At 39.4% G+C, this 16,122-nt stretch overlaps 1 protein-coding gene across 2 annotated transcripts in view; it reads right to left on the bottom strand.

Moving 5' to 3' along the window:
- Positions 1-2,060: 2,060 nt before the first annotated feature.
- CLPX (caseinolytic mitochondrial matrix peptidase chaperone subunit X) overlaps positions 2,061-16,122 on the bottom strand; it is a 41,846-nt gene continuing 27,784 nt past the window's right edge. The window contains exons 7-14 of one of the 2 annotated variants that reach the window (XM_003901068.5): positions 14,165-14,341; positions 13,018-13,182; positions 12,121-12,209; positions 10,963-11,127; positions 6,651-6,950; positions 5,423-5,515; positions 4,290-4,396; positions 2,061-2,515 (exon numbers count right to left, since the gene is read on the bottom strand). In XM_003901068.5, coding sequence (XP_003901117.2) covers positions 2,356-2,515; positions 4,290-4,396; positions 5,423-5,515; positions 6,651-6,950; positions 10,963-11,127; positions 12,121-12,209; positions 13,018-13,182; positions 14,165-14,341 — 1,256 coding nt within the window. In that variant the 3' untranslated portion in view covers positions 2,061-2,355. The remainder of the gene's footprint in view (positions 2,516-4,289; positions 4,397-5,422; positions 5,516-6,650; positions 6,951-10,962; positions 11,128-12,120; positions 12,210-13,017; positions 13,183-14,164; positions 14,342-16,122) is intronic. The other variant, XM_009210411.2, reaches the window with a different exon arrangement.

Raw genomic sequence — 16,122 nt, 5'->3', positions numbered from 1 at the left:
CTACAAAAAGGAAAATGATGCTATAAGGGAAAGATAATGAACAAAGTTATAATACGTTAAGACTTCCTGGGGAGAACTTGAACCATTACTAGGGAGACCAAGGAGAGGTGTTTCTGTTCCATACTATAGCAACCAGCCTTAACACTGTAATACAAAGTGCATTTCTGGTCCTACCCAGCCATAAATACCACACATTCCTTTTATTAATTATATCATAGAAAGCCCAAATCTTCATCAACAAGATTTAGAATTTCCTAATAGCTTCAATTTTTCAAAAAAAAACCCCCAAAAAACAAAAAACAAAAAAACAGTGTAAAAGGAAAGCTCAACAGTCTATAAACCAAAAAATAAGGACAAATATTTACATGTACTCTGATTTAAACAATTTCGAATGAGATTAAACTGAATGAATATAGAACTTGTACCACCATTATAGAAGGAAAGAAAAAAAAGCTTAAAAGATACCCAAATATTTTAATATTTATGGAGTTAAATGATACAATTTTCATTAAGACCCCAAATATCCCACCACTTTTTACCTTTGCTGTATAATGAAGGTTAGTAACTTATATGTTAGTGTGAACACATTTACTTTGGCTAATAGCAAAACATAGATTTTTTTTTAAATGTTCTAAGAAGCCAAAGAATTAGACCAAAATGTTCAGCACCAAAAACAAAACAAAAAAACTAGCTCAGTACTTCAGGTTAAGTACACAGTATCAGGAAATTTTATTTAGGTCAGCACATGGCTGTTACCATGACTGACACTGCATGCTATTTATAGAATTAGGTATGTATCTTTCTGGCTGGATGCGGTGGCTCATGCCTGTAATCCTAGCACTGTCAGAGGCCAAGGTGGCCAGATTGCCTGAGCTCAGGAGAGACAGCCTGGGCAACATAGCGAAACCCCATCACTACTAAAAATACAAAAAATTAGCCAGGTGTGGTGGTGCACACCTGTAGTCCCAGCTACTTAGGAGGCTGAGACATGAGAATCGCTTGAACCCGGGAGGCAGAGGTTGCAGTGAGCCAAGATCGTGCCACTGCACTCCAGCCTGGGTGACACAGCGAGACTCTGTCTCAATAAAATAAAATAAAGTAATATAAATATATAACTTTCTGAAGATTTAAGCCAGACTTCAATTCCATTTACTCACCCCATAGTACTAAAATGGATTAAAGATGGTAATTAAGGCTGGGTGCGGTGGCTCATGCCTGTAATCCCAGCACTTTGGGAGGCCGAGGCCAGCAGATCACAAGGTCAGGAGTTAGAGACTAGCCTGGCCAAAATGGTGAAACCCTGTCTCTACTAAAAATACAAAAATTAGCCAGGTATGGTGGTGTGCACCTGTAATCCTAGCTACTCGGAAGGCTGAGGCAGGAAAATTGCTTGAACCTGGGAGACGGAGGCTGCAGTGAGCCAAGCTCGCACCACTGCACTCCAGCTTGGGACAGAGCGAGTCTTTTTTTTTTTAAAAAAAAAAAAAAAAAAAAAAGATGGTAAATCAGACAACTTGGTAAGAAAATCGCCTTTTTTACAGAACCAATTGGGAAGTTAGTGTCATGCTGTCATGCGTTAGCAGATAAGACTAGGAATACAGCTAAACCAATTATCAAAATATAGTTCTCTTCAGGGTATTTTTCAATGAAATTTTTAACTACCTGGTCCAATTTTTTTTTTCCCCCCTGAGACGGAGTCTCACTCTGTTGCCCAGGCTGGAGAGAAGTGGCGCGATCTCAGCTCACTGTAACCTCTGCCCTCCGAGTTCAAGCGATTCCCCTGCCTCAGCCTCCAGAGTAGCTGGGATTACAGGCGCCTGCCACCACGCCCGGTTAATTTTTTGTATTTTTAGTAGAGATGGGGTTCCACCATCTTGGCCAGCTGGTCTTGAACTCCTGACCTCGTGATCCACCTGCCTTGGCCTCCCAAAGTGCTGGGATTACAGGCATGAGCCACCGTGCCTGGCCTACCTGGTCCAATTTTCAAGATGAATATAATTCCAATATTTTCAGAAACACATGTGGGTAAAAAAGTAACACTAAAGAATGGTATCGCAATATTCAATTTTAAAGAATTTATTTTCCCATTTGTAGAGTAACATTATTGTAACATCTACAGTTATTGCAATACCTGCACTGCTTAAAAGAATTCCTAAGAATTTTGTTAAAGCATAGTTTTTTTTTAAAAACTGAACCAAAATAATGTACATTTATCTCTAAACACTGTGTCATTAAAGTCACATAAAATTATACAGCAAAATCAATGTGATGTTACAATAATATACATGATCTGGTTCTTATCCTAAAGGCTTCTCTGACCATGTATGATATCAAGACCGATCCAATGCTGCAATATCAGACTGTAGGAACAGTTATGATCCTAAACAAAAGAAGGAAAAGCTGTATATACAGGACAGCAATATGACAGTTCTTTGTTGCAGCATCTGGCCGGGGCCATCCTTCTTCATACGACTCCAGAGTCATACTCCTCTTCAGAAGTTCTTTTATTGGAGCCCTACAATGAAAAGCCATGTTTGTTTTTTTAAATAAAAAGCGAGTGCTTCGTGATCTTTAAAATCCAAAACAGCAAAGTAACCTCCCCTAGCTAAAGAAGCCAGATAATAGAAAATACTAGGAGCACTTTTAATATTAAGATTGCTTAGACCAGACACAGTGGCTCACACCTGTAATCCCAGCACTTTGGGAGGCCAAGGAGGGCTGATCACTTGAAATCAGGAGTTCAAGACCTGCCTAGCCAACATGGTGAAACCCCATCTCTACTAAAAATACAAAAATTAGCCCGGGTGTGGTGGCATGCCTGTAGTCCCAGCTACTCAGGAGGCTGAGGCAGAGAATCACTTGAACCCAGGAGGTGGAGGTTGCAGTGAGCCGAAATCATACCACTGCACTCCAGCCTGGGTGACCATGAACCGTCTCAAAAAAAAAAAAGATTGCTTAGTAATAGGAAACAGCCTATACAACCAAGTAAAATAAACTTGTATTTTCCTGACAAATTTATTACTGAAAAAAAAAGGACAATATGGCCTTCAATTGTGAAGGCTTAAAATATCCTTTTTCTCCAAGAAGCATCATCTGTTATTTCAACAAATGCTTGAATTTAGCATATGTATATGGTAAAGCTACTTCTGACCAAATCATCTTGTCTCAAACTAGTAAGAATAATTCAGATCCACCACAATTACTTTAAAGCCACATGTCCAACATCATTAAACAATAAAATAGAGATTATATCTCTCTGGATAACTAAGGTGTTCAAAAAAATCAACTGCCTCTAAAGTTATCCTGGAACATAAACAAACATAAAACATAACATACCTTATGATTGAGTTAAACAGAAACCTAGTTTTTGTGTAGTAACATTGATGTCAAACATTGTATAGTAAGCATTTATTGAATATAAATCGGGGGTTGGAAACTATAGCTTGCTAGCCAAATCCAGCCCATTGCCTTTTTATATATTTTTGGGGCCGAGTCTCACTCTGTTGCCCAGGCTGGAGTGCAGTGGTGTGATTTGGTTCATTGCAACCTCTGCCTCCCAGGTTCAAGTGATTCTCCTGCCTCAGCCTCCCGTAGCTGGGACTACAGACACGCACCACCACACCCAGCTAATTTTTGTATTTTCAGTAGAAACAGAGTTTCACCATGTTGGCCAGGATGGTCTCTATTTCTTTTTTTTTTTTTTTTTTTTTTTTTGAGGCCGAGTCTTGCTCCTGTTGCCCAGGCGCTGGAGTGCAGTGGGGCGCCAATCTCGGCTCACTGCAAGCTCCGCCTCCGGGGTTCACGCCATTCTCCTGCCTCAGCCTCCGGAGTAGCTGGGACTACAGAGGCATGCCGCTGCGCCGGCTAATTTTTTTCTATTTTAGTAGAAGCCGGGGTTTTCACCATGGTCTCGATCTCCTGACAACCCAGCCCGATCCCACCCGCCTCGGCCTCCCAAAGTGCTGGGATTACAGGCGTGAGCCACCGCGCCCGGCCGATGGTCTCTATTTCTTGACCTCATGATCCGCCCGCCTCCACCTCCCGAAGTGCTGGGATTACAGGCGTGAGCCACCACACTGGCCTGAAGATCAACTTTCAAAGACTCACAAAATACTATTTTTTTATAATACCCAAATTAGATTTTTCTACAGAAAACCTGATTACTGCTTCCCTTACAAATACACAATATAACAATTTTTATGTAATTTTAAAATGACAAACCAATAAACATAGCAATGAGGAGATGATCTTAAATTTTATATCTGTTCTGGCTTGAAAATGCACTTTACCGGATGTATCCTGGTTCCTTTTTTCCTTCTACTACTTCTTTGTCAACCTCCACACATACGATATCAGAATTAGGGACTTCAAACATTGGTTCTAGTAACAGCTTTTCCTAAAGAAATAAAAAGTAATGAATCACATTGAAAACTGATTACACACAAGTGCTTTTATTCTATATATCACAAATTGGAATCCATTCACTCAAGGAAAAAGAAACAAAACAAATAAACATATATGTTTATATATATTTGGGATTATAGCTGGGATTACAGGCATAAGCCACCACATCTGGCTTTTTTGTATTTTTAGTAGAGATGGGGTTTCGCCATGTTGCCCAGGCTGGTCTTGAACTCCTGAGCTCAGGCAATCCGCCTGCCTCAGCCTCCCAAAGTGCTAGGATTATGGGCATGAGCCACCATGCCCGGCCTCTTGTTTTTTTTAATTTTTATTTATTTATCTTTTTTTGAGAGATGAAGGTCTATGTTGCCAGGCTGGTCTCAAACTCCTGGGCTCAAGCAATCCTCCTGCCTCAGCCTCCCAAAGTGTTGGGATTTATAGATGTGAGTTACGAGGCCCAATCCCGATTTTCTGTTTCATTAATCATATTATGTCCATGTCCTTTGTTGCAAACACCTTGAAGTTCCTTTTTGAGAAAAAGCAAAATATAATCTACTGTGATTTAAAAAAAAAACATTTCAGGCCAGGCGTGGTGGCTCATGCCTGTAATCCCAGCACTTTGGGAGGCCGAGGCAGGCAGATCACCTGAGATCAGGAGTTCGAGACCAGAATGGCCAACATGGTGAAACCCCATCTCCACTAAAAATACAAAAATTAGCCAGGTGTGGTGGTTCTTGCCTATAGTCCCAGCTACTTGGGAGGCTAAGGTGGGAAGACCGCTTGAGCCTCAGCCTGGGAGGTAGAGATTGCAGCGAGCCAAGATCGTACCACTGCACTCCTTTGAGACTCTGTCTGTCTGTCGGTGTCTGTCTCTCTCTCTCTCTCTAGATAGACAGATAGATAGATAGATAGATTTTCCAAAAGAAAATGTATCTGTTTTCCAAAAGAAAAACAAGGAAGCTTAATATACTCAAAACTCAGACCAAGAAATAATTGTTTTTAGAAAATAATGCCAACTCACCATTATGGACCGAAGGCCTCGTGCACCTGTTTTTCGTTCTAGTGCCAATCTGGCTATAGCTTTCAAAGCATCCTCAGTAACATTCAGTTCACACTACAAATACATTAAAAATAAATTATAACTTTTATTGTTAATTTCTACCTCCAGAAAATGTACCATTAAGTGAGGGCACAATTCATGGTGTTTTGGAACCCTGCCTTCAAGAAGCACTTGTTTCTATCAATTAACCCATGACAGTATCAGTATTATGAATTGCAAGTTTGTTCTGAAGATGTTTTCTAGATTAACACAGACTCCCTAGGATTTTTTTCAACATTTACCAAACCTCTGTGTGTTACCTACTAGGGATTTAATGATGAATAAACATCATCTTTGCCAAGCAACTTACAGTCTATTGTGTGATGACAGATGACAGATTAGCAAACTAGCACTTATAGTCCAGTGTATGCACATGGAGCTAAGGGAGCAGCAAAGGGGGAGGCATCTAAATAAGACTAGGGAACCACTGGAGGATTTTAAGCAAGGGAGTAAAAACATTAGCCTTGTCTTTAATTATTCAATAAATATTTAAGAACTTAATATCTATTTGTTGGGCACTGTGCTCAATGATCCATTCTAGAAGTAAAGAGGAAGATAATGATATTTTGGTGGTGGTAGTCACAGACAGACGTGAGACAGGCAGACCAATTAGGAATTAAATGCATGAGTCAAGGTGAATAACAAATGGGCTTGACTTGAGGCAGTGGCAATAGAGAAGAGGAGACTGATATTTAGAGACACAAAGTTCACAAAACCCAAACCATTTGTTATCTAATTGGATATGTGGGCTAGGTGTTTGCTACAGAGACGTATATGTGGGATTAATAAAACTCTATTTTGGCAAAAGAATATAAAAATACACACAGTATGTCACAACAAAAGCATTTAGAATATCAAGACTGAAAGGACAATCCAGTATGTCTGGCTTGGAGGTGTTGAGGTAGGCTAATGGCATTATTTTTCTTGGGCTTTAGGCTATAATGATGGTTTTAATTCAGAAGAAATAAAAACAACTCCTAAATTCTAACATAATACAATATGCCTTCCTTGATTCCTAGATCCATATTTAGTAAGGAATAGGCTGGTATTCTAGATGAGCAGAATTTGTTTTTGTTGTTAGGTTACTTTATGTAGAATTTCAATAGCAAGAAAATAAAAAATAACTAAGTACAAAAAATAAAAATCTAACCTTATCCATGCTGAATAAGGCCTGGTACTGAGGAATAACAGCATTTCGTGGCTCAGTTAGTATTTGTACAAGTGTTTTCTCATCTAGGCTATGCAATGGAACCACCACAGGCAACCGTCCCACAAACTCAGGAATCATGCCAAACTCAATCAGATCTCTGGCTTCCACATGACGCAATAACCGATCTTTTTCTTCAATGTCTTGGTGAGTATTTGATTCCCCACTTCGATTAGCAAGGTCTGCAGCAGCTGCAGCCCTTCTGCCTTTTCCCAGATTAGATGGTGTTCCAAATCCAAGATACTGCCAAAGAAATGATGCATATTATAAATAGTAGAATCAAATGATAGTGTATTAAGTACTTTTCATACATATTTCATATGATCTTTGTAACAACTCTATGAAGAAGGTTTTATTATCATTTACATTTTACAAAGGAAAAAAAGAGGCTGAGAGGTTAAATATCTTGACCAAAATCTTATTGCTGTAAGTGGCAAAGCCAGAATTTGAACTCAGGTCTGCCCTGTCTGCCTTCAGAATTGAGAACGTAACCGCTATGTAATAACCAACCCTCAAAGAATGAATTCTAATAAAAGCATATAATAACTACAAAGGGAGTCCCTTAGAACTCAGATAATAAGGTTGCAGGGTTTATTCAAGACTTCTAGATGAGTGTGGTTTTTCCAAAAGGTATAAAAACTATAAATATGGAGGTACAAGCAGCCTAATGAGAAAATTATCTGTAAGTGTCTTAAGTCACTGCTAAATCATGATTCTTCTAAAATTATGATTTGGTCTGCATACATAGTTAGAATAATTTAGATTTTACAAAAAAATGTAAGAATGACATCAAACAAGAATGCTAACTTTTGCAAAGCTAGAGTCCTCAAAAACATAAAAAATAAAATGAACGCTAACTTTGCTGAACAAGGTTGGGTATATAAAGGCATATGGATCTCATTTCAGTCAACATAAACGAACTGTACTCCAGGCAATTCTCAGAAAGCTTAATTTTGTCATGTCATATAGCTTTTGTCAAAAGAACAAGAGAAGTACATGATATGTGCAAACATAGCCTAAGCTAAAAATCTGTTTGCAGGCTGGACACGGTGGCTCATGCCTGTAATCTCAGCACTTTGGGAGGCTGAGGCAGGCTAATCAGTTGAGGTCAGGAGCTTGAGACCAGCCTGGCCAACATGGTGAAACCATGTCTCTACTAAAAATACAAAAAGTAGCTGGGCGTGGTGGTGTTCACCTATAATCCTGGCTGCTCGGGAGGCCGAGGTAGAAGGATTGCTTGAACCTCAGAGTCGTGGAGGTTGCAATGAGCTGAGATCACGCCACTGCACTCCAGCCTGGGCGACAGAGCAAGACTCTGTCTGCAATGGACTGAATATTTAAGTGTCCCCAAATTTGTATGTTGAAATCCTGTGTATTATTAGGAGGTGGGGCCAGGTAATAAGAACTAGAGCATATGGAAGGCATATAGAGCTTGCTTCAGTCAAAGTAATAAGAATTAGAGCCTATGACTGCTCCCCTAATTTTCATTAATAAAGTTCACAGCTAAATGGAGTGACCTAATTCTCAACAAATCAGAATTACAACTTAAACCTTCCTTCTGTGTACTTCTGATTCTTTTTCTGACATTACTTTCAAACCTTCTGTCCTACATGTTTCTAGCTTCAAATCCTTTTTGGAAGTATGAAATATTAATTATAAATAAACATCAGAACATGGTCTTTGCTTTTAGTTACAGAGTTTCAAATACAAGGTTAGCGCTCTCACACACACACCCCCAAATAAATAATTTCTTTCTAATTTGTTAGGCTAATTTATGCAGTATTTCAATGACACAAAAAAACAAATTTTCATATTATGTTTTGGCTGCTACTGAAATTTTCCATAAATTAGCAGAAAAACAAAAATCTAACCATATCCATGCTGAAAAAGGCCTGGTACTGAGGAATAACAGTAATTACGTAGCACAGTTAGTATTTTTAAAAGTGTTTCCTCACCTAGGCTAGGCAAAGAAACTACCATGGACAACCGCACCATTAGCAGCATTACGATTATTATTTTTTACTACTACTAACCTATTACTTTTTTTTTTTTTTTTTTTTTTTTTTTTTTTTTTTTTGAGACGGAGTCTCGCTCTGTCGCCCAGGCTGGAGTGCAGTGGCCGGATCTCAGCTCACTGCAAGCTCCGCCTCCCGGGTTCACGCCATTCTCCTGCCTCAGCCTCCCGAGTAGCTGGGACTACAGGCGCCCGCCACCTCGCCCGGCTAGTTTTTTGTATTTTTTAGTAGAGACGAGGTTTCACCGTGTCAGCCAGGATGGTCTCGATCTCCTGACCTCGTGATCCGCCCGTCTCGGCCTCCCAAAGTGCTGGGATTACAGGCTTGAGCCACCGCGCCCGGCCTAACCTATTACTTAAACTAGTACATTCAAGGCCAAGAAGACTTACATCAAGCAATATAGCACACAGCTGATCTATGACATGAAGATTTCAAATAGAATGTTATGTAATATAAATGCGATCACTTGTGCTATTATGCAAACTACAAAACCATGGAAAATACAGGTGTTTTCTGGGCTTCCTGCCACTATGCTGACATTACATTTTGTTGTACTCAATCAAAAAATAAGTACTGGGCATGTACTATGAGGATATGAAGAAACAAGTCCCAGTCCCAATTAAAAGCAGGGGTTATAAGAAGAAACACCTATAACACTAGATGGGATCATAATCCTTCCTGTATCTGCCAAAATGCTCCCCTCCACTGGTGAACGTCAGCAGTGATCTATGGTAAACTCTATGAGCAAGGGCAACGGAGATAAACTTTACTGGGCACCAGTGAATTGGGCAGGGGGAATGAATAGAAATTGTACTGATACAGTAACTACCTTCAATAATGAACTCCCCAGATAAAATATTAAGTTGAACTCATTAAGTTACACTTTTAAAATGCCCATACAGGCTGGGTGTGGTGGCTCATGCCTGTAATCCTAGAATTTTGGGAGGCCGAGGTGGGTGGATCATGAGGTCAGGAGATCAACACCATCCTTGCCAACATGGTGAAACCTCGTCTCTACTAAAAATACAAAAATTGGCTGGGTGTGGTGGCGTGTGCCTGTAATCCCAGCTACTTACGAAGCAGAGACACAAGAATCGCTTGAACCCAGGAGACGGAGGTTGCAGTGAGCCGAGATCGCACCACTGCTCTCCAACCTGGTGACAAGCGAGATTCCGTCTCCAAAAAAAAAAGCAAAGTCCATATACAGATGATATTTAGTTAGAAATCTTTCCATTTACTACTCTGAAGTTATTTGATTTTTTTTTTTTAATTTTTGAAACAGTCTTGCTCTGTCACCCAGGCTGGAGTGCAGTGGCTCAGTGGCACAATCGCGGCTCACTGCAACCTCTGCCTCCTGGGTTTTAAGTGACTCCCCTGCCTCAGCCTCCCGAGTAGCTGGGATTACAGGCGCCTGCCACCATGCCCACCTAATATTTGTATTTTTAGTGGAGACAGGGTTTCACCATATTAGCCAGGATGGTCTCGATCTCCTGACCTCATGATCCACCCACCTCAGCCTCCCAAAGTGTTAGGATGATAGGCATGAGCCACCGCGCCCAGCCTACTCTGAAGTTTTAAAAAACTAGAAATACACTAAGTCCTCATTTAACATCGTTGATAGGTTCTTGGAAACTGCAACTTTAAATGAAACATACAACATGTCCTCCAATAATGTCATTTTGTTCAACATAATTTCCTTATTAAATTGATGAGGAAAAATTAGTCTGTTACATGTCATTTCACTTAAAGTTGCAGTTTCCAAGAACCTATGGGATGACGTTAAGTGAGGACTTACTGTATACTTCTTTTTTTTTTTTTTTTTTGAGATGGAGTCTCCCTCTATCACCCAGGCTGGAGTGCAGTGGCGTGATCTCAGCTCACTGCAACCTCCAGCTCCCAGGTTCAAGTGATTCTCCTGCCTCAGCCTTCTGAGTAGCTGGGATTACAGGTGCCCACTACAGGCTAATTTTTTGTATCTTTAGTAGAGACAGGGTTTCATGTTGGTCGGGCTGGTCTTGAACTCCTAAGCTCAGGCAATCTGCCCGCCTTGGCCTCCCAAAGAACTGGGATTACAGGTGTGAGTCACTGCACCCTTCCCTGTATATTTCTGATATGCTCTAAGAAAACTCAACTCTTATAATTAAAACTGTGACTGGTAGCCCGCAGATATGAGAATGGAAACTGAGTGTACCTCCTTTAAATGCTCTCTATCCTTCTAGTAACCCCTCAGAAAAACTTACCTTTTCATTTTTCCTCCTGCTGATAATTCTGTCTAAACCATTGAAAGCACCAGATGCAACAAACAGGATGTTTGTTGTATCAACTTGTACTGTTTCTCCACGGAGCTTTCGGGAATTCTTTTCTGGAACATTGACTATTGTGCCTTCTAGTAGTTTTAATAAGCCCTAAATAAAAAACAAATGATTTATAGCATCACCATATCAAGTGCATTATTTATTATACTTTAGACAATGGGATTCAATGGGGAAAACAACATGTGATTATGGTCAATGAACATAACTAATGAACCTCCCACATTTCTATAACAAGAAAATCTAATGCATTTATCACATTAATAATTAATACATTTATTTGAAATGGTTATAATACTTGATGCAATTCAGGAAAACAGTCAACCTAACAGGTTGTTTTTGATAGTAAAGACGTAATTCTGACATAAACACAGAATTATGACTGTATAAAATGGTGTTCAAACACGGTGGGAACATTCAAAATTAGAAAATAGTTCAAGATGTCTTTCACATAAATTATAATTCTATTCCACTTACAGTATTAAACTTTGAGACTACCTGTATTTGGAGATGCTTTTATAAAAAAAAATTTCCAGCACCTAAGTGTGATTATACCTTTCTATGTCTCTGTCAAAAAGTGAAACAATTTTCCTTACTCTTTAATAGTTTATGTCATAATTAGTTACCATTAAAAGGTCAAGTTGGCCAACAGATCATTGTGACTTCAATTATGGCTCTGCAAGGAATTAAACATTATTTTATACCTATCTTCTAACTAAGTGGAAGGAATAAGAAGCATGTACATAGTTCATTCATGTCTAGTTAGAATCATAACTTTCTTCAAGAGTCTTCTAGAAATATTTAACTGGGCCTTTGAGGAATTAAAAAAAAAACCACAAAGATTAAATTTCATTTTTTCTGTTCTTCAAAATATTTTAAATTTCCTAACAAGGTAATTTGCTATTTCAAATTGTCAACAACTTTCTTTTAGGATCTAAACTACTTTAAAATGATATGTGGAGTTTGGGGGTGGAAGAAATAAACAAAACAGAATCTAATTGAATGTGAAACCAAACGTACAATATTTGGGAGGTTGATGTATTCCCTTCCTTTTAGTGGGCTTGAACAAAATATTCAACTGCTTACTTGCTGAACGCCTTCTCCACCTACATCCCGTAACTGATGAATGCCTGGCACACTGCCAATCTTATCTACTTCATCCAGAAAGACAATTCCTATAATTTAAGGAGGATTCTATTTATAATATGGAAAAGATATACACAAGATAGCCTCAGCTTTAAAAGACTTAGGTAGCTAGAGAGCAAAGTTACTTGAGCTTTCATACTTAACATATGCAATAGCTTGACATTATAAAAATGCACTTTTATTTCTCCCATCCATCATTTTGTACAACTGCTTTGTAATCTGCTCTACAGAATAACATTTATGTATGGTAACAAAATCTCCTTGACAACAGTGATTTGCCCCACTAATGTATACGAATTCTTTATAGTATGGAAGCGGGAGGTATCTGCAGTGCTAGTATTAGTAAAACTTTAGCTTACTCTTTCCCACCTATATTCTTGTCTTAAAGAAATTTGAAAAGGAAGCGGTCATGCTCTTCATGTAAACAAGAACAGATGATAGATGAAGGAGCAATGCAGCATCCATGACATCCTGTAGGTCAACAGGCTAAACTGTTTCTACAGTCATCTGGTACCGTCCTCCCTTGCCCCTGCCCTGTCCTATCTTAATCTAAGTATTAGAAGTCTTGAGGGGAGTTAAGAAAAGCAATGATAGTATTAAGGATCTAATGGGATAGTAATTTGGCTTGTTTTTAACCCTACCAGCCAGCTTAGTGACAATAAGGCAAAGCAGACTATGTGGCCCTTAATCAGTATGCTAGAAATTATGTAACAAAGGTACTTTTACATAATTCCAGAATTTTAGTCCTTGACTCAAAACAAGAATTGTATTGTCTCTTAATATTAGACTGATTCCCCAATATACTAAATCTGGGGACAGACCATGCTGAAAACATACCTTGTTGTGCTTTCTCCACATTATAATTGGCATCTTGGAGTAGTTTGGCAATCACAGATTCAATATCCTCGCCCACATATCCAGCCTGAGTCAAAGTTGTACAGTCACAGATAGCAAAAGGGACATCAAGGCATTTAGCTAGGGTTTGTGCCAGCAGAGTTTTACCTACAAATAGAAACATTAACTAAAAGTTTACTAAACATATATTGGCACACAATTTTTCAATAAAAATGCAAAATAAATTTTAGTAGTATATAATAAAAAGTTGTCAATTGCTACATTTTCTTCTGCTATTATTTTTTTTAGAGACAGGGTCTTGCTCTCTCACCCAGGCTGGAGTGCAGCCTGTGATCATGGCTCACCCCAGCCTCAATCTCCTGGGCTTAGGTGATCCTCCTGCCTCAGCCTCCCAAGTCCTCGGAGTACAGGCACGTGCTACCACACCCAGCTAATACTTTATTTATTATTATTATTTTTTGAGACAGGAGTCTGGCTCTGTGGCCCAGGCTGGAGTGCAGTGGCATGATCTTGGCTCACTGCAAGCTCCGCCTCCCAGGTTCATGCCATTCTTCTGCCTCAGCCTCCCGAGTAGCCGGGACTACAGGCGCCCGCCACCACGCCCGGCTAGTTTTTTGTATTTTTTAGTAGAGACGGGGTTTCACCGTGTTAGCCAGGATGGTCTCAATCTTCTGACCTCATCATCCGCCCGCCTCGGCCTCCCAAAGTGCTGGGATTACAGGCTTGAGCCACCGCGCCCGGCTACTTAATTTTTTTATAGAGATAAGAGTCTTGCTATGTTGCCTAGGCTGGTCTCAAACTCCTGGTCTCAAGTGATCCTCCTACCTTTGTCTCCCAAAACGCTGGGATTACACGTGTGAGCCACCACATCTGGTCTATTATTTTTTAGATATAGCTGTTTTTTATTTTATTATTCCTGTTAAGATGTTAGGGACTGGTCTGAAGGGGAACACCAATGCCTCAAATTCAGTTTGTATTCTATGCAGGAATACTGATAGTGTATCTAGGCAACTGGCCTTAGATTTTCTTCTCAAGAGTCATAATACTTCAATCACAAGATATAGGTTACAGAATCATTTATATTCTGATTTTTAAAATGAGTAGTAAATTTTCTCAGCAAGTTATTTACCTGACCCAGTTGGTCCAAGCAGCAAAATATTACTTTTTTCAAGTTTTATGTCATCATGAGAAGAATCCAATACTTCACCTCCTCGTTTTTCCTGAGGTATTTGTTGATTTACCTGTTGCTGCATTGATGCTCCTAAAGCATTACCATGTGGGCTAATTCCAGCAATCTGAAGCAATTCTGAAAAAAATGCCAAAGGAATTACTTGAGATTCATTTGAATTTACTTGAAGAAAATGTCCCATAAAAACTTTTATCTAAAACTGAACATCTACATAGAAAAATTTAAGTATTTTGACATTCTGTCTTACCTACAAAGGAGAAAAATCTCAAATTACCTAATGACAAACATATAGCACACAATGATTATATAAAGAACCTCAAGCAAAGGCAATTGATTTTTTTCCCTGTCTTTATTTACATAAATATGTAAGAATACTCCTTTACCCAAGGGAAGGCAATGCAATGGAAGAGCAGAGCCAGGAGTTAGAAAGCTTTAGCTCTGGACCTTCGTTTGTCTCTAAGTAGAAGCCATATGATCAAGGGCAAGTCATATAAATTTTATGTTCCTGTTTCTTAATCAATAAAATCTACTAGAGAAACCAAATATGGTAGACCTCACTATCTCTGGCCCTATCTAAATCTCTAATTTTATTGGACCTGTACTGGATCTTTCTAGTTCCTTTATTAGAGACATAACTCTTAACTAGATGTGACTGACATTGCTAATGACTACATGGGACTGACACTGCTAGTGAAGTATCATTTGATCAGCCAGGTTCCTACAAAAATAAATCTTTAGGGTGGGCATGGTGGCTCAGCCTGTAATCCCAGCACTTTGGGAGGCAAGGCTGGTGGATCACCTGAGGTCAGGAGTTCAAGAACAGCCTGGCCAACACAGTGAAACCCTATCCCTACTAAAAATACAAAAATTAACCAGATGTACTGGTACACGCCTATAGTCCCAGCTACTTGGGAAGTCGAGGCAGGAGAATAGCTTGAACCCGGGAGGCGGGGGTTGCAGTGAGCCAAGATCACGCCATTGCACTCCAGCCTGGGCAACAGAGTAAGACGCTATCTCAAAAAAATAAAATAAAAATAAAACAAAACAAAACAAAATAAATAAATCTTTATTCTTACTTTCTCTTGGCTAAAGGAAAGATTATCCAGATTTGTAAATATTCAGATTGTTCTTGGTTCTTAGCATTTGAGTACCTGTCATCATAACATACTTGTTTATATTTTCTGAATTTATTTTTACATTTTTTTTTTTGTTTTTGAGACAGAGTCTCTCTCTGTTGTCCAGGCTGGAGTGCAGTGGTGCAATCTCAGCTCACTGCAACCTCCACCTCCTTGGTTCAAGTGATTCTCCTGCCTCAGCCTCCTGAGTAGTTGGGATTACAGGCACATGCCACCACACCTGGCTAATTTTTATATTATTAGTAGGGATGGGGTTTTGCCATGTTGCCCAGGCTGATCTCGAACTGCTGACTTCAGGTGATCCACCTGCCTCAGCCTCTCCAAGTGCTGAGATTACAAGCGTGAGTCACCGTACCTGGCCTAAATTTTATTTTCTAAGAAATTGATTAAGAAAATCAAATTAGCCGGGCGTGGTGGCGGCGCCTGTAGTCCCAGCTACTTGGGAGGCTGAGGCAGGAGAATGGCGGGAACCCGGGAGGCGGAGCTTGCAGTAAGCCGAGATCGCGCCACTGCACTCCAGCCTGGGCGACAGAGCGAGACTCCGCCTCAAAAAAAAAAAAAAAAAAAAAAAAGAAAATCAAGACTTTCCAATGCATTATTATTTTAATTAAACTGACAGAATAATAGTTCAGTAGACATATCTATTATCATGGTCCTATTCCATCTGGCTGTCACTTTCAAACTATCTTCACACTTAAGGTAAAGCATTATTCTATTCATCAAAAACAATAAGCATTCCATAAACATCTGGATTAAACTGTG

This window comes from Papio anubis, chromosome 7 (assembly GCF_008728515.1).
Source record: "Papio anubis isolate 15944 chromosome 7, Panubis1.0, whole genome shotgun sequence".
NCBI classification, from domain to species: domain Eukaryota; kingdom Metazoa; phylum Chordata; class Mammalia; order Primates; family Cercopithecidae; genus Papio; species Papio anubis.
This window is presented reverse-complemented; position numbering and strand designations above follow the sequence as displayed.